General features: G+C 43.4%; 1 protein-coding gene across 2 annotated transcripts in view; it reads right to left on the bottom strand.

The window, feature by feature from the left end:
* The window catches only part of MGAM (maltase-glucoamylase), a 96,047-nt gene that overhangs the window by 10,291 nt on the left and 62,318 nt on the right, over positions 1-23,438 (bottom strand). For both annotated transcript variants that reach the window (XM_060415169.1, XM_027968390.3), the window contains exons 25-43: positions 22,873-23,025; positions 21,481-21,681; positions 18,800-18,954; positions 17,551-17,719; positions 17,161-17,257; positions 15,972-16,084; positions 14,954-15,079; positions 13,315-13,443; positions 12,962-13,072; positions 12,378-12,440; positions 7,334-7,468; positions 6,779-6,866; positions 5,810-5,948; positions 4,501-4,634; positions 4,351-4,385; positions 3,900-4,016; positions 2,421-2,569; positions 1,766-1,850; positions 806-862 (exon numbers count right to left, since the gene is read on the bottom strand). In XM_060415169.1, coding sequence (XP_060271152.1) covers positions 806-862; positions 1,766-1,850; positions 2,421-2,569; positions 3,900-4,016; positions 4,351-4,385; positions 4,501-4,634; positions 5,810-5,948; positions 6,779-6,866; positions 7,334-7,468; positions 12,378-12,440; positions 12,962-13,072; positions 13,315-13,443; positions 14,954-15,079; positions 15,972-16,084; positions 17,161-17,257; positions 17,551-17,719; positions 18,800-18,954; positions 21,481-21,681; positions 22,873-23,025 — 2,256 coding nt within the window. The remainder of the gene's footprint in view (positions 1-805; positions 863-1,765; positions 1,851-2,420; positions 2,570-3,899; positions 4,017-4,350; positions 4,386-4,500; positions 4,635-5,809; positions 5,949-6,778; positions 6,867-7,333; positions 7,469-12,377; positions 12,441-12,961; positions 13,073-13,314; positions 13,444-14,953; positions 15,080-15,971; positions 16,085-17,160; positions 17,258-17,550; positions 17,720-18,799; positions 18,955-21,480; positions 21,682-22,872; positions 23,026-23,438) is intronic.

The raw sequence follows: 23,438 nt of genomic DNA, 5'->3' as shown, positions 1-23,438 counted from the left end.
AATAACAATGAAAAGCATTTCTGAAAAAGGATGATGACATATTGATCTGTCATATTATACATATTTACAAAACCCTAAAAAATCTACCAAAATGAAAAAAAGGATCAAAGTCTGACTTCTCTGTATCCCAGCAAAAGGTCCCTGCTGGAAGCTTCTGTGAAACACTCTGTTTCCCCAGCTGAGTCTCTGGGGTTCAGACTAGCCCAGAAAAGTTGTATGATGGAGAAGGTTACGTTCCTTCCCTATTTCTAAATGCAGTTACATTACACCAGTTCGCAGGGGTCAGGCCTTATACTTCTATGTACCTTTTGCACACTGCCAAGGACCTTGCTTACCTTAGAAAGTACATTCAACAACCCTTTGGGCATCTCTATTATAGAAGGAGGTATGTAAAAAGACAGAGAGGAAAAGGCTTCTAATACTTATGAACTTCCAGTCTAACAGGGAGGATATAAATAAAAACCATAGTTTCCAGCACAACTTCAAGCATTTTTCTAGTGTCTGCAGTATACAGCACTGTGAAAAGTGGTGGTGTAAGGAAAGAGACAAACTAACAAAGAACACCCACCAAAAGCCAGGAACTGCAGGAGATGCCTTTATGCACTTCACAACAGCTCTGTGAGGAAAGTGGCCTTTCCCACGTGGAGGTAAGAAAACTGAGTCCACAAGGGTAAAACTGCCTCGTTCAAGAGCACACAGCAAGTGGGCTACAGAGCCAGAATTTGACCTGAGGTCTGTCAGAGTCTGAAGACTGGGAGTGCTATCGTTTCCCCAGGTTCTATAGAGGCAATCAGAAAAAACTTACCGTATAGTAATCATACCAGCGGGCTTTAGGGAAATATGCAGTGACATCTCTAGCGTTCTAAAATTAAACAAAAATAAGGCGTGAGTGCAGTAGGCTCAGCTAGGGAGGGCAGAGTAACCCATTTGCATAGTAGAGGAGCCAAAGCAACAGTAATGGCCTTGACCCACAGACCTCCCCTCTCTAGAGGTCGCTGGTGTTGGGAGTGGCTTCCTTCCCTGCCCTCTTCTCAAACTGGGAGATTTGCCTAACCAAAAGTGGTGGCTTCTGTAAAACCCTTTGGGATCCGGAACTTACAGGGGGAAAAAAAAAATCATCATTTGCCTATAAGCTTATCCCATACCCTCTTCAAAGAGACAAACTGAGGTTGGGTCTAGAGCAGAAAAGAAAAAGAAAAATTGCAGGTTTATGGACATCAATACTTCAGAAATTATGACTAGTGCAATAAGTTTTGGAGAAAATCCATTTAACTGATATTTTAATCAGAAGCCTAATCATAGATAAAAGAAGTAAAGAAATAGCTGCCTGGGGACCTCTGTTGGAGGAAGGGAAGGGCTGGCCAGTGATGACATTATACACATTGTTGCAAAAAATTCTGAAAAGTTTTGCTTTAACAGTGACAGAGGGTAGGAAGGATTTCTTTGTATTAATAGTACTGCCCCCACCTGACTCCTACTCATTTCAATTAAAGAAGAAACAATTATATCTTCAAGTATATCAGAGGGTTCTTTTCCTTCTTGACTGTTCAATGAATCAGAACTTGATATGCTGCTTTTAAAGACGAGGGAGCTGAAGACCAGAACATCTAAGTGAAGGACTTCAGTTCAGAGGGAGAAGAGACAAAGGCAGATGAAGGATAAGAAAGCACCTCCCAGGACCCCAATCCAATGAGGCCTCTGCTTCGTAACTAGTCTCTGGCCACACAGTCGGGACCCCCTATTCATCAGAAGCCTCCATACTCACAGCCTCCAGGACAGGGCTGACCAGGAAGGCTGGGCCCAGCAGGAACTGACTGTCTATAGTCCAGGTCACCCGGTCTGACACAAACCTGGGGAGGGAAACCGAGGTATCACAGTTAGGACCCCCTCTACAGGTGGCCAGGTCAAGGCCTTGAGGAAACTCATCAAATTCAGACCTAAGTTGGAAATCCAGCTGCATTCTATGCCGTCTTTATTCTTTCCCTAGGCCTACCTTAATCAGACACATCTTCACTTTCTACATGCCATGCTCTTCAAACCCAGAAATGGCTGGGCTTAGACATGTTCTCCGCTATCAGTATCTCCAACTTCTTAAACTTCAGTGCAAGAATGGTCTTCATTCCTCAGATATCCCCCGGAATACCATCTTTTATGATGTGAGCTACTACAAATGCCCAAATTAGAAAGAAATTATTCTATGTTGCATTGTCTATCATGTTGAATTTTTAAAAATATTCAATACCCTTTTATCAAAGAGTGAAGGTGTGACTGACACCATGCTTAAAAGAGTCATAACGTATGGTCTGTGCCTAGAGAGCTTTTGGCAAAGACAGTCCTGTCTTTAATTTGGAAGAATTCTGTAATAGCTACTATAGAGAAGGAAATTATCACAGTCACTGGGATCCTGGCTGGACACTCACTCATGAAGGAGAGGCCGCACGACGGTGCTGCCCTCTGTGCTGGCCTTGTGCATCAGGGTGTAGAAATACGGCAACAGGGTGTATCTGGTCTCCAGGACACTCTTGGAGATTGTCACGAAGGTAGAATTCCAGGACACGGGGTCTTGCCTCTAAGGAGAGAAAAAAGAGTGTTCAGCGCTTAGGGGAGCTAGGGGACTTAAAGAGGTCACTGCATGGTTAGTCCAAATGAAGATCACATACAGCTAAACCAATGATGACTACAGATGAGGCTCAGCGAGTATGTTTAAGAGACTGAAAGAAATCACTGAAGCCTTCCCAGGACAGTTGAAAAACTTTCTCATAAGAAATTGGGCTGGGGGTGGGAGGTACATATCCGGTACAATGCCCAAAGCAAAAGAATAATCTGAAGAACATTGAGGAATATGATTCATTGAAACATGAAGATTCTTTCATGTATCTGTTGGCTATTTGTATATCTTTTTTTGGAAAACTGTCTATTCCATTCCTCTGCCCATTTTTAATTCAGATTGCAAGATGGACAGAGATGGATTGTCAGTTAAAATATAAGAACTTCTTGTTAGAAGTTAAATATTTCTGGTGATTAAATGTACAGCATGGTGCCTATAACTAATGACTGTTGTTCAATTGCTAAGTCGTGTCCAGTTCTTTGAAACCCCATGGACTGCCACACACCAGACTGCCCTGTCTTCTTCCATGTCCTTCACTATCTCCCAGAGTTTGCTCAATACTTAGTTTTATATATAGTTAACAATACTATATAATAAGGGCTTCCCTGGTAACTTAGTGGTCAGAGAATTAGCCTGCCATTGCAGGAGACATGGGGTCAGTCCCTGGGTCAGGAAGACCCCCTGAAGGAGGAAATGGCAACCCACTCCAGTATTCTTGCCTGGGAAATCTCACGGACAGAGGATCCTGGAGGGCTGCAGTCCATGCAATTACAGAGTCAGACATTATTTAGTGATTAAACAACAACAACACTGTATTATAAACTTGAAAGTTGCTAAGAGTATAGATGTTAAATGTTCTCATCACAAAAAAGGAATGGTAATTATGTGAAGTGATTGAGGCGTTAACTGACCCTACTGTGGTAATAATTTCATAATATGCTTCAAGTTTTTTTTTTTTAAAGGAACATAAGGGTTTAATGGTTTATAAGATGTCCTTGGGGAATATAAACAACATCGTGTGCTATGTCTGACTCTTTGCAACCCTATGGACTATAGCTTGCCAAGCTCCTCTGTCCGTGGAATTTTCCAGGCGAGATACTGGAATGGGTTGCCATTTCCTTTTCCAGGGGAGCTTCCCGACCTAGGAATTGAACCTTCATCTCTTGCATCTCGTGCACTGGCAGGCAGAGTCTTTACCGCTGCACCACCTGGGAAGCCTATACATTACTTGGAGTTCAAATGGGAGTCTGTGTTCCTGGTGAACTTTTGAGCTCTGAGCTTAATGTCCTACCCTGGTCCCAATGGTATTGTGATTCCTTGCGAAGGGGTAGAAGGCCCCTAGTTGCATCCAGCGAGCACACATTTCATATTCAGCATCTTGAAAGAATCCACAAATATCTGCTCCTGTCTGAAACAAGATAGAACAAAATAGGCCAGTTAATGATTTCTGAAAGATGTTACCATCTGCATCGTGATTAAGAGTGATCCCAAGGACACCACAGGGACTTCCCTGGTGGTCTAGTGGTTAGAGTTCCCCCTTGCAATGCAGGTGCCAAGTGTTCAATCCCTGCTCGGGGAACTAAGATCCCACAAGTTACAGAACAACTAAGCCCACATGCCACAACTACCGCGTCAGTGTACTGCAATGAGAGACCCCACATGCCGCAACTAAGATCCGAGCCAGCCAGATAAATAAATAAATAAATACTTTTTTTCTAAAAAGAACAGAAAAGGACACTTACGTAGGATATACCAAAGAGACTAAACTCCATCATGCCTGCAAGAGAACCATGGCTGGGTCAGACGAGGCACTCATGACCTGCCTCCTCCTCCCTCCCCAGAGAATCCTTGATCCAAGATCCTGACTCCGCTCCCACCAGCAGCCCACACACCAATGATTGACTTCTTCAGCTGGTCCCACGCGGCCGTGTTGTCTCCCAGCCAGTGTCCTCCCCAGCGGCCAGAAGAGGGGAACGTGGAGCGAGTGATGACGATCCCTCGCTGTCCCGTCACCTCCTGCACAGCTCTGCTCGGAGGGGGACAAGGGCATGACTTAGGGCAGAGCAGGGGAGGAAAGCCCCAGAGCTCCTGAGCCTACGGCTCAAGGACAAAGCATCTCATGCGTCCCAGAAGGGAATATGGAAAACCAGGTCATGAGGTCCCGACTGACTGATTCCAGGAGATGGAGATAATATCAAAACTTGTGCCTTTATATGGTATTTTACAATGTTTTATAAAAACTACAGAACATAATAGACTCACTGGATCACCTAAAAATAATAGCTAGTCACTGAATCTTGCTATCTCTTTACTCAATACTCAGTTTAATATACTGGGGAAAGAAGAAGGTGAATTCCTGTATAAGGTTTTCCTTAGGATAATTCTTATTAAGCATGGACTGAGCACACAAAATGAGGCAGGGATAATCCAGTAGAACACCAGTTGGCTAGCCAACAGGAATGACAAAATCAATCAATCAATCAATCCCAATAGAGCTGAGTCACTTCTGAAGTCAAGGAAAGAGATACCCAGTCCTCTGTGTTCCCTTCTAATAGCTAAAGTTACTATAGCATCATCCATACCCTGTGATGATTGCCTGTGTCTCTGTGTGTGTTTCCTCCATGAGGACTATTAGCCTTTCACCAGCACGACCAGCTCTTATTTAAATCTGTCCTCCTCACTAGGATCACAGGATGTGGCTACATGCTCATGAGTGTTTAATGCTGGGTTGGCAAAAGTGTCCATTGGGGTTTTTCTATACGATGTTACAGAAAAACCCAAACTTTAAGGCCAACCCAATAAGTGAGAATTGCTATAGAGCTATAATTAAAATCTACCCAACTCTTGATGCAAAGAAACCAACTTCAATGGAAGAACCTGAAGAACCGACTTATTGGAAAAGACCCCGATGCTGGGAAGGACTGAAGGCAGGAGGAGAAGGGGACAACAGAGGATGAGACGGTTGGATGGCATCACTGACGCGATGGACATGAGTTTGGGTAGACTCCAGGAGCTGGTGATGGACAGGGAAGCCTGGTGTGCTGCAGTCCATCGGGTCTCAAAGAGTCAGATACAAGTGAGTGACTGAACTGACTGACTGAACTCTTGGAAGAGGGAATGAGAGGAGGAGCAGGGTGGCTTCCCCAGTCCCAGGCTGTCCCCTCAGGCTGTCCCCATTGGAGAAGAGCAATGATGACTCACTCGTATGTGGGTCTGGTCTGGGCCCACCCGTAGAGGCTGTGCACGTCGTAGTGGCGCACCGGTGAGCCGTCAGGCAGGACCTGCTGGCTCTCCATGCACAGGGTCTTGCTGCTCAGGCCCAGGTCCCTGGACTCCAGATCTGAGGAGAAAGATCTAGCGATGTAACATTGACCCCTGCCTGACCCTGTTTAGCCTTGACCTCGCTTCATGGGATTGAAGGAAGGCAGTGTCTGGCTCTTAAGTCTAAGCTGACCTCTGCATGGGTCCCTCTTCTCCCCAGCGTCCTGGAAATGTGCCTGGCTCTTAGTTACAGTGGCACCTGCAGGTGTTGTCAGCATCCAGGACCCCGGAGGAGAAAGCAGTGGCGTGCAGAGGACACAGTTGTCAAACACAGACAGGCTCCAACCAAGCTTCTAGCATGTACATTGTTTCATATAATACTTATCATGATTCTTTGAAGAAGATGTCATGATCCTCCCTTTACAGTTTAAAAAACTGAGATTTGGAAAGAGCAAGTCATCTGCTGAAGCTCATACCACTCATAGAGAGAATAATAATTGGATCCAAGTCATGAACACAAGGACAGTGTCAAAGTCACCGTCTCCATGGTAAGGGGAGGGAGCGTGCCCACCCACTGGTGACACAACCAATTCCTGGGGAGGGACTCACGTGAGCCTGCGGAAGTAAGACACTGAGCTATAGGGTCTGTTGGAGACATTACCACTGTTGAGTGTTTTCTGAAAAAAACTGAGAAATGCACTCAAAGGGGCCAATAACTTGCCCACACCCAACTGGGTAAAGTTCTCAGGAATGCACTTGTCACTTTGCCGCCCCCTCCACCCCCCTGCAAAACAGAGCATCAGTCAGGATGTCCCTGAGCATCAGGGCAAATGCCAGGCTGCTGGGCTCTGGCAGGGCTCACTCCCTGTACCCATGAAGCTGCCAGCAGAGAAGGCCAAGGGTCCTCACGTGGCATATAGGGAGGGTTGTTCAGAGTGGCATTCTTGCAGCCTGGAAGGACTGCTCCATTCACGAAGCTCGCTGGTTCGTTCATATCCTAGAAATATCAAACCCGGAGATACTTTACTTTTAAAAAGAGTTACATCCTGTCAACCCAGAGACAAAGAAGCAGAGAGTATATTGTTCACCATCCAATAGTTCCATAGATACAAGCCCAGGGAGATTCATCAAATCCAGCTTGAGAAAAATCAGGGAAGCCCTACAGAAAGACTGGCTAGAGGATTTGAAAAAACTCTCACTGAGGGTGTAAAGTAGGCTTGGTTCCAAGGAATTCCTGGTTATCACCTTGGACTTTTATAACCAGAACTTCAGACAAGGCACAAGCTAAGAGGCGTATCAGAGTGGGCTGGTCCTGACTGGAACAGCTGCAGTCTGATGCGTTCAAAGTCTTTCCTGGATAACTATTACCTCTTCGGATTAAAGGTCAGGGATACATATGCTGAGGCACGCAAAGATAGAAACGCAACTGTCCCCATGTACACAGACACAAATGTGCACACTTACAATCCACAAGCCATCGAACTTCAAGCTCTTCTCTGGCTCCCGTGGATTGGTGTACAGTTCTTTCAACTCCCTCTTCCACCATGCGATGGTTGAATTACGGAAAAAGTCTGGAAAGGCCACAAATGCCCGGTATTTCTGTAAGAAGGAAATATAATTTATTTGTCCCAAATAAATATATTAGACAGAAAACTGGCATTTCCTGAAACTTAACTTACAAAACCCATACTGTGCGGTGATAGTTAATCCAAACAGAGCTTAAGGAATGTTCTTAGCTTATTTGAAATACAATGAATGCAAAAAATAGAATTGAGCACAAATGAATGAAACCCCTTCTTATCATCCGGAAAGCATTCATGGACTGTTTTCCTCTTTGATTCAACATGAATGGTAGCTACCAACACCCTGAACTCACTGTTTCATCTGTTAGATACCCACTCCTCAACCTCCATCCTGAAGTTTCCTAAGCTCTCCTCAAATACAAACCATGAGCCAGGGAGACTGCAGCTTGAAGGGGGCAGAGAGCAGATGTATTATCGACAGGTTGGAAAGAAACATCCAGGTGATTCTCCCCTATTTCATTCTCGGGAGGAAAAGGCTGTAAGAGGTAAGTTTGCATTTTATTACATTAAACTATCTAACCGATATGTATCTGGGTTTTCTATGGTTTCAGAGTCACCTGAAAAGTGCAGTGTCAAATACTTACTGTGTGACCTAGGCTTTAAATATGTACATTATTTCATGTAATTCTTATCTTAATTCTATGAAGAAGGATTAATTGTGTGTCAACTAAATTGGAAGAATTTAAAGAGAAAGTTTCAACTCCCCTTTCTCTTATCTTTTTCAAATGATAAAAACAGTGTGTTTATTTTAACCTGGAAAATGGACCCAAGGTATAACTCAAGAACTATAACCCTTTGGAGAGGAAGGCCCTCGTTGACCCTTGTATTCCCCCACCACACTGAGCTTAGAAACTGCATAATTGTGAATTCATTCCACTTAACAACAGCAAATCTTCATAAATTTCTACATAACTATGATGCTTGTTATGGACACTTACGGCCCTTTGTATGTCTTAGTAAATCGGTTCTTCTGTGTTCATCAGTGCATTTCAAGAGTTAAAATAATAAATAATTTATAATTCAATAATTCAATAATAATAAATAATAAAATAAATAATAAATAATTGCCACTAAACAATGCTGGTGGCAAGGTTGTGGGTGGCATGGGAACAATAGGAAGAGGACTTGGACTAGGGGACTTCCAGTTCTGATACACAGCAGATAATAGGCAAGTGGAAAACCAACGTCTAGATAAGAGACCACAAGGAGCAGCAAGAAGAAAAAACAAAGATGGACCAGCACACAGGGATCCAGCTCGCAGAGAGCGTCAAGGTGTTGAGTCACATCACTGAGCATCTTGTGGAGGGCAAGCATGTCAAGAAGGCCTTTTTTGTTAGAAAATGAAGGTAGAAGTATAGAAACAACAAAACAGAACCTTTCACCAGAAACAGAGAGCTCCGGCTCAGGCAGAGGCGGAAAGTGGAGGATTAGCGTAGACAGAGTCAACACCAGTCGCATCTGAGAGGTAACTGAGTCTCGAATGAGACACAAGTGAGCGATTTGCCCATTCTGATTTATGAACCCCACTAAAGGGGCTCTTGCCCATGAAATGAAGACATTTCTGCTGCTCTCCAAGGTCCTAGTTCTACCTCACTCCAGTCTGTGTTCCACTCTTGCTTCATTGCTTCTGCAATGCTATTTCCCCTCATCCTCAACCCATGACGTACCCACCTGGCCCCATTTCTTAGCAGGTAAACGAAAACAACGACTGGTAAAAAAAAAAAAAATAGACACATAGATCAGTGGAACAGAATAGAAAAGCCCAGAAATAAACCAATGCATATGCAGTCAATTAATTTTTGACAAGGATGCAAAGAGTATAAATGGGGAAAGGTAGCCTTCTATTAACAGTGTTAGAAAAACATGAAGAGAATTCTCTGGTGGTCCAGTGGTTAAGACTCCATGCTTCCACTGCTGGGGGCCTGGATTCAATCCCCTAAGATCCTACAAACTGGGTAGAGTGGGCAAAATAGAGAAAAGAAAATTGTGGATATCCACATGCAAAAGAATGGAACCGGGGCTTCCCTTGTGGCTCAGTGGTAAAGAATGCAGTGAATGCCAGTGCAGAAGACACTCGTTTGGTTCCTGATCCGGGAGGATCCCACTTGCTTAGGGGCAACTAGGACCGTGTGTCACAACTACTGAGGCTGTACTCTAGAGCTCAGGAACTGCAATTACTGAAGCCCGCATGCCCGGAGCCCATGCTCCACAACAAGCGAAGTCACCACAATGAGAAGCCCGAGCATCACGACTAGAGAGTGGCCCCCGCTTGTCCCAACTAGAGAAAAGCCTGTGCAGTGACGAAGACCCAGCACAGCCAAAAACAAAATGAAAAAAGAATGAAACTGGACTCCTATCTTATACTGCTCATAAAGTGAAAGTGAAGTCGCTCAGTCGTGCCCGACTCTGCTCCTCTGTCCATGGGATTCTCTAGACAAGAATACTGGAGTGGGTTGCCATTTCCTTCTCCAGGGATCTTCCCGACCCAGGGATTGAACCCAGATCTCCCGCATTGCAGGCAGACGCTTTAACCTCTGAGCCACCAGGGAAGCTCTAAAACTTAATTCAAAATGAATTAAACATTCAAAAGTAAGACCTGAAACCATAAAACTTCTAGAAGAAAACACAGGAAAAAAGCTCCTTGACACTGGTCTCGGCAATGACATTTTGGATTTGACAACACCGAAAGCACTAGCAACAAAAGAAAATTAAGTGAAATACATCAAATAAAAAGCTTCTCCATAAAAACCAATCAGCAAAATGAAAAGGCAGCCTACAGAACAGGAGGAAATATTTAACAGGCAAATACTCAATGAGTTGATATTTTAAATACATGTGGAAGTTATAAAACTCATTAACAAGGAAAATAACCCACAAATAAATTGATTTAAAAATGGACAAAGGACCTAAGCAGACATATTTGGAAAGAAGGCCTACAAAGGCCAACAGATACACGAAAAGGTTCTTCATTTCACTAATCATCAAGGAAATGCAAATTAAAACCACAATGATAAGCTGTTTTGACAGCTTTTATGAAAAAGATAACAGATAACAAGTGTTGGCAAGCACGTGAAGAAAAGAGACTCCTTGGACACTGCTCGTGGGAATATAAACTGGTATAGCCAGAAAATATATACAGAAAACACTATGGAGTTCCCTCAAAAACTTAAAAATAGAACTACCAAGTGATCCAGCAATCCTATTTCTGGGTATATCCTCTAAAGGAAGCAAAATTAGTATCTTGAAGAGATATGTCCCATGTTCACTGAAGCATTACTCACAATAGCCAAGACGTTGAAATAAGCCAAGTGTCTGCCCACAAATGAATGGATAAAGAACATGTGTATGTATGTGTGTGTGTATACAGTGGAATATCACTCAGCTATGACAAAGCAGGAAAACTTGCCATTTGCAGTAACATGGATAAACCTAGAAGGCATTATTCTAAGTGAAGTAAGCCAGATAGAGAAAAACAGACACTGTATGATCTCACATATGTGGAATCGGAGAAAAACAAGATGAACTCTTAGAAACAGAGTGTAGAATAGTGATCACCAGGTGCGAGGAGGTGGGGAAATGAGGAGATGCTGGTTAAAGGTTGCAAGCCTTCGTTTATCAGATGAATGAGTTCCCGGACCTGATATCCAATATGGTGATTATAGTTAATAATACTGTATTGTATACTTAAATGGTGCTAAGAGAGTAGGTTCTCCCCACACACATACACAAACGGCAACTATCTGAAATGATGGATGTGTTAATTAACCTGATTCTGGTAATCACTGCATGATATACATGTATATCAAATGATCACATTGTATACTTTACATACATACAATTTTATTTATCAATTATACCTCAGTTCAGCTGGAGGAAAATACTAAAAACTAAAATAAGTAAGTAAAAGTCAAGGAGCCCATGACCCTGAACTTCTCTGGCAGACTCCTATGTCCATGTGGCCTGCCTGGACCACCAATCTTCAAGAGATCTTCTGTGAGAAACAACAGAGATTGCAGGACGCTAGGTTCTCTCCCTTGGATCCTCATCTGAGATCCATGATAAGTGAGAACCTGCTCCCAGGAGAGAGCAAGCGCTAACATATGGCTAGAAACTTGGAGGTAAGATCAGAGTTGAGGGACATCCCTGGTGGTCCAGTGGTTGAGAATCTGCCTGCCAATGCAGGGGACACAGGTTTGATCACTGGTCCTGGAAGATCCCACATGCCGTGGAGCAACTAAACCTGTGTGCCACAACCTCTGAAGGCCACATGCCTAGAGCCCATGCTTTGCAACAAGAGCAGCCACTGCAGTGAGGAGCCCGTGCGCCACAACTAGACAGCAGCCCCCGCTCACAACTAGAGAAAGCCTACGTGCAGCAACAAAGACCCAGCACAGCAAAAGAAAGAAAAAAGAGATCAAAACTGAGAAACCCAAGGAAAGATGGGGGGATTCGTAAGAGTGAAGATGGAGAAGTCTACCCCCAAAAAGAGAGATGTACCAATCAGGAAAGACAGGGGTGAGAGACTGTTTGAAAAGGATACTCAGAGCAAAAACTGCAAAAGGAAGAATAAATATACTAATTCAGTCAAAAGACAGTGTTTCTTAGCGGTTTCATTCAGTGGAAATTTCCTGGATGTTTATAATCTGAGAGTCATGGAGTGAAAACCATCACTCTCTCACCTGAAACCATGGACACAAGTAATTTAAGATCTCTGAGTCTTAGTTATGCAAAGCATAAAAATACCTACCTCCCACCTGGGGTAAAATATTGCATGCAAAGCGACTGGCACAGAGAGATGCACAGGACATGTTCCCTGTGTGTTTCCTCATCTCGCTCGTGCTCACGGCACAGGGATGTCCAGCATCCTAAGCACGGTGGTACCTTCTTGACATCCCTGATCCCCCACATCCACACAAGCCCCTTACCTCCACTTGACTGTCCCAGTCTAGAGAACTGTTTATTACCACATCAGGAAAATCAGGCCAGACCTGGGAGGAGAAACATATTTTAAAGCAATGCACTAGATAATTTCTCTTATATAGCATTTCCTAAGAAACCATAGGGCTTTCAGGTGGTAAAGAATCCACCAGCAATGCGAGAGACATAGAAGACACGGATTCAATCCTTGGGTTGGGAAGATCCCCTGGAGGAAGAAAATGGCAACCCACTCCAGTATTCTTGCATGAAAAACCCCATGGGCAGAGGAGCCTGGTGGGCTATAGTCTATGGGGTTGCAATGAGTTGGACTCAACTGAAGGGTTAAGCACACAAGAAATTACAGACCTTGTTCTAGGGCTGATAGTACTTCGATTTTCTTGTAGGATTGATCTAGAGAAAACTGGATCACACAATGTACACACACATTCCTTTAAAATTCCTTAATAGTGGTGACAAATACCAACGGAGAATATGAGAACTTCTGACCTCAAAGTCCAAATGGAAAAAAGAAAAAAAAATGTGCAAACCCACTGATAGTGTGGGGATTAGTGAATCACTGCTCAGAGCATACCTTTCCCCAGACAATGCTCCCATCACTCGGATCTTTGATGAAGACATCATCCTCTACACCCCGTGTGAATGGCAGATAGGGCTTGGTCTCATTGCCAGAAATGGCTGGGTCCTAAAATCAAAGCACAGGTCAGGTGAGGAAACCAAAGCCAGAGAATGAGTCAGGGTAGGGAAAAGGAGAATTCCTCCCAAGAGGAGGCATGCCTTCCACCCGTGCTATCGAGCTTCTGTGAACCCAAGGAAATATACTTAATTTCTCTACTCAGAGCATGGAAGAAAACACACATAAAGCTTTCTCCACCAAAGTCCATTCAGTCTTCCAAACAGACTCCACCCAGTCACATAGCAACTAACCAGAATGATAATGACTCGCATCCCATCGGCCTTCATGCGAGTAATCAGAGCTGGAAACCCCTCAAACTCGACGTCAAGGGTGAAGTCCAGCTGCCGCTCCATGTAGTCAATGTCCGAGTACTGCACATCCTGGAAGAGGACAGAGGAAACTTACACAAGCCCAGGTCCACGCGAGAACAACGGTCCAGTAACCAGGGCCAGTAACCAGGGGTGAAGTTCAGATGGCATCTTCTTGATTCTTTCAAATCCCACCTCTGTTATTTGCTAGGTATTAGGTTCTGGAAAATTCACCTAATTCTCAAACTTTTAGTAGTAAAAATAGAAAGAAAAAAACTAAATCAGCAAAAAGCAGAATGATAATGTCGACCTCCACAATTTTGTCTGGGGAGATACATGAAAAAAGTCAATGAGAGTGCTTTGTAAAGGGCCAGAATAAGGAGCAAACAGAGGAGGAGATGGTTGGATGGACATGAGTTTGAGCAAGCTCTGGGAGTTGGTGATGGACAGGGAAGCCTGGCATGCTGCAGTCCATGGGGTCGCAAAGAGTCAGACATGACTGAGCGACTCAACTGAACTGAAAGAGTAAACACAGTTATGTCTTCCAGGAAGCCAACTCAGGTATCAGGGGTTCAGATTCAGACAAAATAATATACTAACACAGTACTAGCACAGTACTAACACAACAAGGACAGTAAATCCACTAAAAATAAAACAAACAAAAGCATCTCTAAGTGCTTTGGAACTACAATCCTGGGGGTAATCAGACACAGCTTTCTTATTAAGAATAAGATATTGCATGCTAGACTTTACATTAATAGGAAACAAGAGAAAATTCAGAGAATAATATTGATTAATAGAAAAATCAATGGCTCAGCAGTGCCTGCCAAAGCAGGAGATGCGGGTTGAATATCTTTGTCAGGGAAATCCCCTGGAGAAGGAAATGGCACCCCACTTCAGTATTCTTGCCTGGGAAACCCCATGGATGGAGGAGCCTGGAGGGCTGCAGTTCATGGCGTCACAAAAGAGTCAGATATAACTTAGAGACTAAAAAACAACTCATCTTCAAGTAAAGGTGAAGTTTGTCTCACACATATTTCTTCTGGAAACCAGTCCCAAGATCCCTACATTCAACCAAGAATTAGATCAAAGCTGGGGGAGCACTGAGCTTTAGTGCTGGCGAAGTGTCGGAACTGAGGTTATATCTACAGACACAATGGTCTGACTGAATTTGGGTCAATTTCTTTCAACGAAGCAAAACTACTCTTCACCTTTTACAAGGTAGCAAGGATGTTTTTGACTAGATGCCATGAAGTCATGTGAAAGAAATGGAAGCATGATCTAGTAGAAAGAACCCTAGAGCTGACCCAACGCCCCCCTCCTTTGGCAAATCACTGTGACTCTTCGAGCTGGGGACAATCACACACACACACACACACACACACACACACACACACACACACACACACACACACCCCTGCTTATATTATGACCACTGGGTAGAGGGAGACTGAGCATGATCCTGTATGAGAAAGTGCTCTGTAATTTCGTAGAGACTGACAAAAATCAGACAAATGCAGACATCGAGACAAGGGCTGACCACGAGGTCCCAGAGCCAGAACCCCACAGGCTGACGACATACATAGGGGATCTGTGCGGCCACCATCGCATCGTACAAGCTGGCGATCTCAGAGTCGTTCTGGTATCCATAGCGACACAGCTGAAACCCCAGGGACCAGTAAGGAACCATCACTGGCCGACCAATCAACTAGAAAATAAACAGAAAATTTAGTCCTTGAAAAGAAGAATTTGGATTAAAGTTGTACACAAAGTAATAATGTTTTTCCAGTGTCCCCAGTTAGATAATCAGCAAACTCAAACCCAGAGATGACAAAGAGGGTGCAAAGCCACTAGGATAACTTGGAGAAATCATCCTGCCAGACTTGGCCTCTCTTGAAAATCTGACTTTACTCCTGTTTCCAGTGATTTCTAGCTTGCTGGTTAAGAACATGAAATTCAGAAACAAAATGCCTGGCTTGCCCTATAGGGTCCAATCTCTGCTGGCTATGTGACTCTGGACAAAAGTGAAATAACCTCTCATACATGTTTCTTCACTTGTAAATCGAGGATAAGAACGTATTTGTTTCATAGTGTTTTGTGAAGACGGAGTGAATTAATATATGGAAAGTGATCTGACATGCAGCAAGTAATATATCAGCGACATAGAGTAAGTTTTATAACACTGTTTGTTTGGCTGATGCTAAAGCAACTGTGACGACCTCTGCGACCACAGTTATCATGTCCACTATCCCCGCCCTCACCACAATTACCACCACCATCACCACCACACCACCATCACCACCATCACCACCCTACCACCACCACACCACCATCATCACACCATCACCACCATCACCACCATCATCACACCATCACCATGATCACCATTGCCACTGCCAGCTATAACCAGTGGTACTATTACTACTTCTGCTACTCTGCAATGCTCTGAGAGGCTATGAATTTAAGTTATTGGGATAGATTTATTGTTCATTATTCTATAACCTACCTGTCACCCAGAAAGACCAACAATTTCAGTTATCATCTAAGAACTACAGAAAGTGCTGTATAAATACTGGGTAACCAACTGAATTCCCTCCTACCTCAGTGTACTGCTGAGTGACAAGCTCTGGAGTTGGCCCTAAAACCACATAAAAGTCCAGAATTCCTCCTGTGGTTCGGTATGTCAAGGCAGGCAAGGGCTGGAAGGTCACATCTGGAAATGTAGAAAATACCAATCAATATGGAAACCTTCAAGTGAGAAATCACCCCTGAAGTTCATACATTCTCCTCCTTCCTATGCCTCTATTGTGGAGTATTGAGAGAAGGCAATTTGTACTAAACCTACACAGAATTTTAAAAGTTAAGTGAAAGTCTTCAGGGCATATGTCCGCTATCCCCGCCCTTTTTTCTCTCTGATGCACCTATTACCTTATTATATGTTTTGTCCTTCTGTTCTTTTAAAACTGCTATTATTGATTTTATTTCAGAACAGTTTAAGACTTATAAGAAATTGCAAAAATAGTACCTAAAACTTTTCTTGGACACTTCCCCCAGCATCCCCCAATGATAACTCTTACATAACCATTGTTATGTCATCAAAACCAGGAAACTAATGTTGATATAATACTATTAACTCAGATACAGGCCTTATTCAGATTTCTTCAGTTTTCACAAGCACGCTCTTTAACTCTACTTCTTGATTCCCCACTGTCTTTCCAATATACTACTCAAATTTTCTTTACACCCTCGTGCCACCAGAGTGAGTGTTCTGACCAAACTCTCATCACTAACTCAAATTATATAAATGGCTCCCACTGACTAACCTCTAGGACGCTTGGGACTCCCTTGATTTTGCTATCCCATCCTACACTGTTTATGCCAAATGAGTTAATTCTTATTACTACATTTTGTTGTTGTTTTTTAGTTGCTAAGTTGTATCTGACTCTTGTGCAACCCCATGGACTATAGCCTGCCAGGCTCCTCCATCCGTGCGATTTTCCAGGCAAGACTACTGGAGTGGGTTGTCATTTCCTTCTCCAGGGCAGCTTCCTGACCCAGGGATTGAACCTGTGTCTCCTGCACTGGTAGGCAGGTTTTTACTGCTGAACCACCACAGAAGCCCTTACTACATGTTACTGAACTGAAATAAACAGAATGAAGAAAAAAAAAGAAAAACACTGTCCACAAGATAATAATTTTGACTTCAGGGGCAACATGATTGAACACATTCTGAAGTTCCTCAAGAAGGACTGATTCACAAAAACAGAGAAGATGCCAGCATCACCTTACCCATGGCATTGCTGTTCAGCAGGAGCACTCCATGGGCACTGCCATCCTCCTCCATTGCCATGTAGTAGGGGTGGACACCGTAGCAGTTCTTCTTGTACTGAGAGAGTCATGGGGAAAAGGGCAGGAGGTTAAAAGACAGAGATTGAAAAGAGAGATTGAGAAAAAAAAAAAAAACACAAAACTCAACAAATTGATTGAAAAGGTGTGTCTAGTCTTCTCTGTGAAATGAACACATAAGAAACAAAGGAGCCTGGGAGTCGACCTGCTTGTCTAAAAGCAGACTGTGAGCCTCCGAGTGGAGAGTGGGAAGAGGAAACACCCGCTGCGTGACGTGTACGCAGTGTGAGTGGACAGAGGCAACGACCCAGATCCCAAGTGCTCTGCCCTTACCCCCGGGGGTTGGTCTCGGGAGAACATCCCCCACGTGTTCCATCCCAAGTCTCTTCGGAAGGCTGTGTGCTCAGTTTCCCCGAAGCCGTAGAGGTACCGGGAAGGGAGGCGCGTGGAGATGCGGATGAACATGTCATTGAAGGTGAAGCCGAGGAGCTGAGAGTCCCAGCTGCAACACAAGAGGGCATGTTTGGAAAAGAAATGGGCTGTTCTAACGGCTTCAAGCCGCTAGAGTCTCAGGGAAATTGAACTCTTGATTTCCTGTGAACCTCCCACACAAAACATAAAGTCAGTACGATTAACATAATCACAGCAGCCAGGTCTGCAAGTCCAGGAGCCAGCATCTTTTTCTACTTTCCTTTATCACTCCCTCCCTTCAGTGGTCCTTCCGGAATGCCAGATCTAATCACTTTCATCATCTCAGTTGCCCCACTTCACAGCAGCCCTAGTTTCCACTCTTGCCCCACCAGAGTCCACCTGCTATGCAGCATCCTGAGTTGTTTTGTTTTTTTTTTTTTAAGTATCTCACATCATGTCAACCCCTGTTTACAGTTCTTCAGTGATTCTCACTGAAGCATCTGGTGAAGTCTTCAAAGCCATTCCTGATTTGAAGCTACCTAAACCCCAGCCTCATCTCCTGCCATTTACCTCCTTATTTGTGAAACTACTCCACCCACACTGGAATTTTTCCCCTTCATAAGGCAAGTTGACTCCTATTTCATGGCCTGTACACTGACTACTCAATCTGTCTGAAATGTTGCCCACTTCTACCATCTCCACATGGGAGGCTCCTTCTCCTCCCCAAGGTCCTATTTAAAGCTCACTTCCTTGGAGACATCAACTCTGACCACAGTATCAAATGCAGTCACCTCCCTATTATTATCAATTACCCTGTGATTTTTCCTGCATAGCATTGTCACTATCTAAATCTCTGCATATTTTAACTTAAATTATTTTTGTTATTTCCTTATTCTTTTTGTCATAGAAAGAGAGACCTCATCTTCTATAACCACCTAATATGGAGAAGGCACTCCATCAAAATTGGTTGAATGAACCCCTAGGTACATGCAGCTGACTCAGGAATTACTTCCAGGACACTAAAGAGTCCTCATAAGAACAGAGGGAAATGACTTATTCAAGAATCTGGGAGTGGCTGGTGCATTGCTTCGAGCAGGGTATCTCCAAGGACACTGGACCAGGCAAGGACACGGGGGATCATCAACTCCTAATCAGGCTAAGGGCCACTAACATGACAGTGCCTGTACTCTTGCGGCGAATTTCAATCCCAAATGGATTCTCCTTGATGAGGACAGCATAGAGTTGACTCTCAGGGGTGCCAGATGGAACGTTGGGTATGTTGAGAGGGACTGGAACTTCATAGCGGTTGTTGCTGGGATCGTAAATCTAGACCAGAGGAGACAGATTTTAGGTGAATATAGTAGTCTTGAAACCTATACCCTTAGCAGAAACCTGATGTCTTTGACAAAGAGTCTGAACACTATATTTGTCTTCTTTAAGCTCATGATACTGGGAACTTAGTTAAAAAATTGAAGAACAATGTCAGATTTATCATTTTGATCTGAGTCTGCCATAACTTATTTTTAAATCCTCTTAGAGCAACGGTTCTACCTTGGAAAATCAGTCTGGAATTTATGGATATATTCTTTATTATTTTGTTTGTGGGCATGTCAGTGTACATGACTACCTGAAAACTTTACTGAATTGAAAAAAATTTCTCCCCTAAAACACATAAACTCTTCTTGATTAAAATAATCATAGATATTCTCACTAAAAACTGGGGTCTCAATTGATTCACTGTGTACCTTCTATATTCCTGCCTGATACTGTGCTAGACACAAGGTTTACTAAACTGAGTAAGACACAGTTATTGCTTTTAAGAAATTCACATGAAAGGTGAAAGAGTGTGCCCAAAACACCTGAGTGAGATTGCAGGGAAGGAAATGCCTATCATTGTTTCCAGAAGACTGAGATGGTTTCATGGGGAAAGGGGCTGAATCTTCAAAGCTTTACAGCCATTAATCAAGCACAGAAAGAAAACCAAGTCATTCCTGGCAGAGAAATAAACGCAATGGCACAGAGAATTAAAAGAAAGAGGCAATTATTTTGGAGAGAGCTATTGTATCATCCAGGAGGTAGAGCAGGGAAGAGTTAAACCTGAAAAGTTGAGTGAGTTCATTTATTTCAAACCCACTAGGCACCTGCCACATGCCAATACAAAGGTGAGGATTGAAAGATACAATAGCATCATCCCTGCGTTACAAGATGTAGAATTCATAGTCGGGGTTGATATCAGATTGTGAAGAAGCTTTCAGGCAATGCACACTTACTTGAATCTTTACTCTCTCAATACACATTGAGAACTTACTATCTACTCGGCTTTGTGTTACATCTCAGAAGTACAAAGACGAAAGGACAAAATCTTATCCTCGAGAAACTTATAATTCAATAGTGAAAAAGACCGTAAAAATAGCCCATCGTTAATGGTACAGATGAGCATATTTGCAGGGAAGAAACAGAGGCACAGACGTGGAGAATGGATGTGTGGGCATGGCAACGAGGGGATGACCTGGGAGAATGGGAATGACATGCACACACTGCCTTGTGTGAAATGGATAGCTAGGCGGAAGCTGATGTATAGTGCAGGGAGCTCGTCTCGGGGCTCTGTGGTGACCTGGAGGGGTGTGACGAATGGGAAAGAGGTCCGGGATATAGGTATATACCCGCTGATTCACTTCGTTGTACAGCAGAGACTAGCACAACACCGTAAAGCAACTACGTCCCAATTTTTTTAAAAAAAAATTACAGAAATAAAAAACGAAAAACAGACCATCACTTGTCCTGAGATGTCATTAAATCATGAAAGAAAAAGAAACCAGTACACTCTTCTAGGTATTTCATATATCCCAAATTCAGTGTCCAAAACTGAATTCATCCCTGTATTCTGCCTAAGCCCAAATCTTTCCAGTGTACCCCCTCTGGTTCCCCTTCATGGATGACAGCACCATCCATCTGGAGACGCAAGCTAAAAACTTGGTGATTGTCTTGATGTCTCTCCCTCCCTCATGGCCTGTTTGTAATCAATCACCAGATCCCATGATGCTACTTCTTATTCTCTTGAAGTTGTCCAGGTCTCCCTCGCCTTTCTGTGCCTGGTCTAAGCTCAGGACCTCATCTGGATTACCCAACTGGTAGCGTCCTAGCTTGTCTCCTTTTTCACCCTTGTCCTCCCGACCATTTTTCTTACGGTAGAAACAGTAATCATTTCAAAGGGTAGTTTGGACCAGGCCTCACTGTCCCGTCAATGGTCCCAAATTACTCTTAGGATAATAATCTAGTATATTGTGTGTGAGCTCAGTCACTCAGTCCTGTCCAGCTCTTTGTGACCCCATGGACTGTAGCTCACCAGGCTCCCCTATCCCTGGAATTTTCCAGGCAAGAATACTGGAGTGAGTTGCCGTTTCCTACTCTAGGGGCTCTTCCAGACCCAGGGCTTGGATCTGCATCTCCTGCATCTCCTGTATTGGCAGGCAGATTCTAGGGCCACCTGGGAAGCCCATGTAGGATAAACTATGTACATCAGCTAATTTTCAATGTGTTTTCAGTTGCTGGAAGTCACAAATTTAATGTGTGCAAAAATTCACTTGTCAAAAAATCAGGAAAAAAGCCTCCATTGTCAACAGTGCCTCAAAAGCCCATGTGAAATATCAAGACACATTTGCCTTGCTTGATCCCTACCCCAAACGGATGGAGAACAAAACTATGAAAGTGTGTGCCAAGGACACGACAGTTTTCAATGGCTAACTCAGAAGAGCAAACTGATGGCATGGTTCTGTGATCCTGACAAGCAAAAAAGAATGAAACTAAAAAAGTGAGAAGTAGGAACTTGATACGTATACTGTCAACACATACCTTAAACTGCAGCATGTAATCCTTATGGTAGGTCACAGTCAGGCGGAGGGAGTTCACAGGTACTGAGGGGAAGGAGTGGGCATACTGAGAAGTCTTTAAGGAGATGACAGCTGAGGCCCCGTGTGAGTCATACTGAACATCACTGACAGAGTAGAGGTCACTGACGAAATAGCAAAAAGGGACTACACGAGAACTGGATTCCTGAAAAGTAAAGGCAAATTCAGTTCAGCATGAGCTCGAGGATGACCAAATTGAAAGGGGCTAGAAAATGGAGTTTTCAGGGAGATAAGGATAAAATCAGTCATTTCCTTATATACCCTTTGGTAGTGACGTAACTTTTCACTCCTGGTCTCCGTGTAAAATTTTGTTTAAAGAAAGACCCATTTCTGTCCCATCTATTCTTCACATCCAGATAAAAACTCAGGTTCCTTGGAAGTCTGCCCTTTCTATAGATTTTAAGTAGTGACTTAGGCACTGGTGCCATGCTCGTGAAATTGTAGATGGAGTGTAAAGGACTTTGCACAATTACTATGAGGTACCAGGTTACATGGGTCAGAATGGCCATCAGTAAACAGTCTCAAATGCTGAAGAGAGTGTGGAGAAAAGGGAGCCCTCCTACACTGCTGGTGGGGATGTAAGTTAGTGCAGCCACTGTGGGAAACAGTACGAAGCTCTCTCAAAAAATGAAACATATAGCTGCCACAGGATCCAGCAATCCCACTCCTGGTCATACATCCAGATAAAACTAAAATTCAAAAAGACACATGTACCCCAAAGTTCATAGCTGCACTGTTGGCAATAGCCAAGTCATGGTAACAATTTTAAGGTCCACAGAAAGATAAATGGATGAAGAAGATGTGATATATAGACACAATGGAATACTACTCAGTCATGACAAAGAATGAAATAATGCCATTTGCAGCAGCATGGATGGAACTAGGGATTATCATACTTAGCGAAGTAAGTCAGAAAGAGCAAGACAAGTACCACAAAGACAGATATCACTTATACATGGAATCTAAAACGTGACATGAACGAACCTGTCTACAAAACAGAAACAGACTCACAGATGTACAGAACAGACTCACAGTGGCCAAGGGGAGCTGCGGGAGGGATGCACTGGGAGTTTGGGGTTAGCAGATGCAAACTATGATATAAAAAAATGGATAAATGACAAGGTCCTACTGTACAGCACAGGGAACTATATTCAATACCTCGTGATAAACCATACTGGAAAAGAATATGAAAAGGACTGTCATATATTAATATACATATGACATAATCATTTTGCTATACAGTAGAAATTAATACGACATGGTAAATCCACTATTCTTCTATTTAAAACAAAGTGTAGAGGATTGTCATGTATATTAACACCGTCAGCATGGTTACCTCCCAGACACAACCGCGGGCAGTGCAATTTTCTGCAGAAACACCAGTCTGATCAGGATAACAGTCTATTTTTTCTTCATCTCGTATCTTCACATCCCACTCCACCGTGTATGTTCCTCCCAGAACAAGATCAATTCCTGTGATAAGGGCCACCTGTAGGAATGGGGAAATATCAAGGAAATGTATCCTCAGGACAAAGACCTAGCAAGGTATGAGATTACTCTCAGGAAAGAAAATAAAAATCAGACCAGTCCCTCAAGAATCCAAGTAACATGGCACTGGATGGAGCTTCCATGAAGAGAGAGAGAGAGGGCAGGGAGTTAGACAATAACCACAGGGAAAATGGTGCAATTCTATCAGAATCTTGTGCATAACATTTTGAAAAGAATCAGATCAACCGCAACCTTCTGTAATCACCCTTTCTCTCCTCCCCTGACTCCTCTTCCTCTTCCTTATTTTGTCAGGAAGACTCTCTTCCTGACAGTTCCCTTGTAGCACAGAAAACACAAGCATGCAGCGTCATCCTCAGTTGAGCTCATCTTCTTGCCCTCCATCCCCCAAACCAG

The sequence above is a fragment of the Ovis aries genome, chromosome 4 (genome assembly GCF_016772045.2).
Source record: "Ovis aries strain OAR_USU_Benz2616 breed Rambouillet chromosome 4, ARS-UI_Ramb_v3.0, whole genome shotgun sequence".
NCBI lineage: Eukaryota > Metazoa > Chordata > Mammalia > Artiodactyla > Bovidae > Ovis > Ovis aries.
Note: the sequence above shows the minus strand (reverse complement) of the source record. Positions and strands in the feature narration are given on the sequence as shown.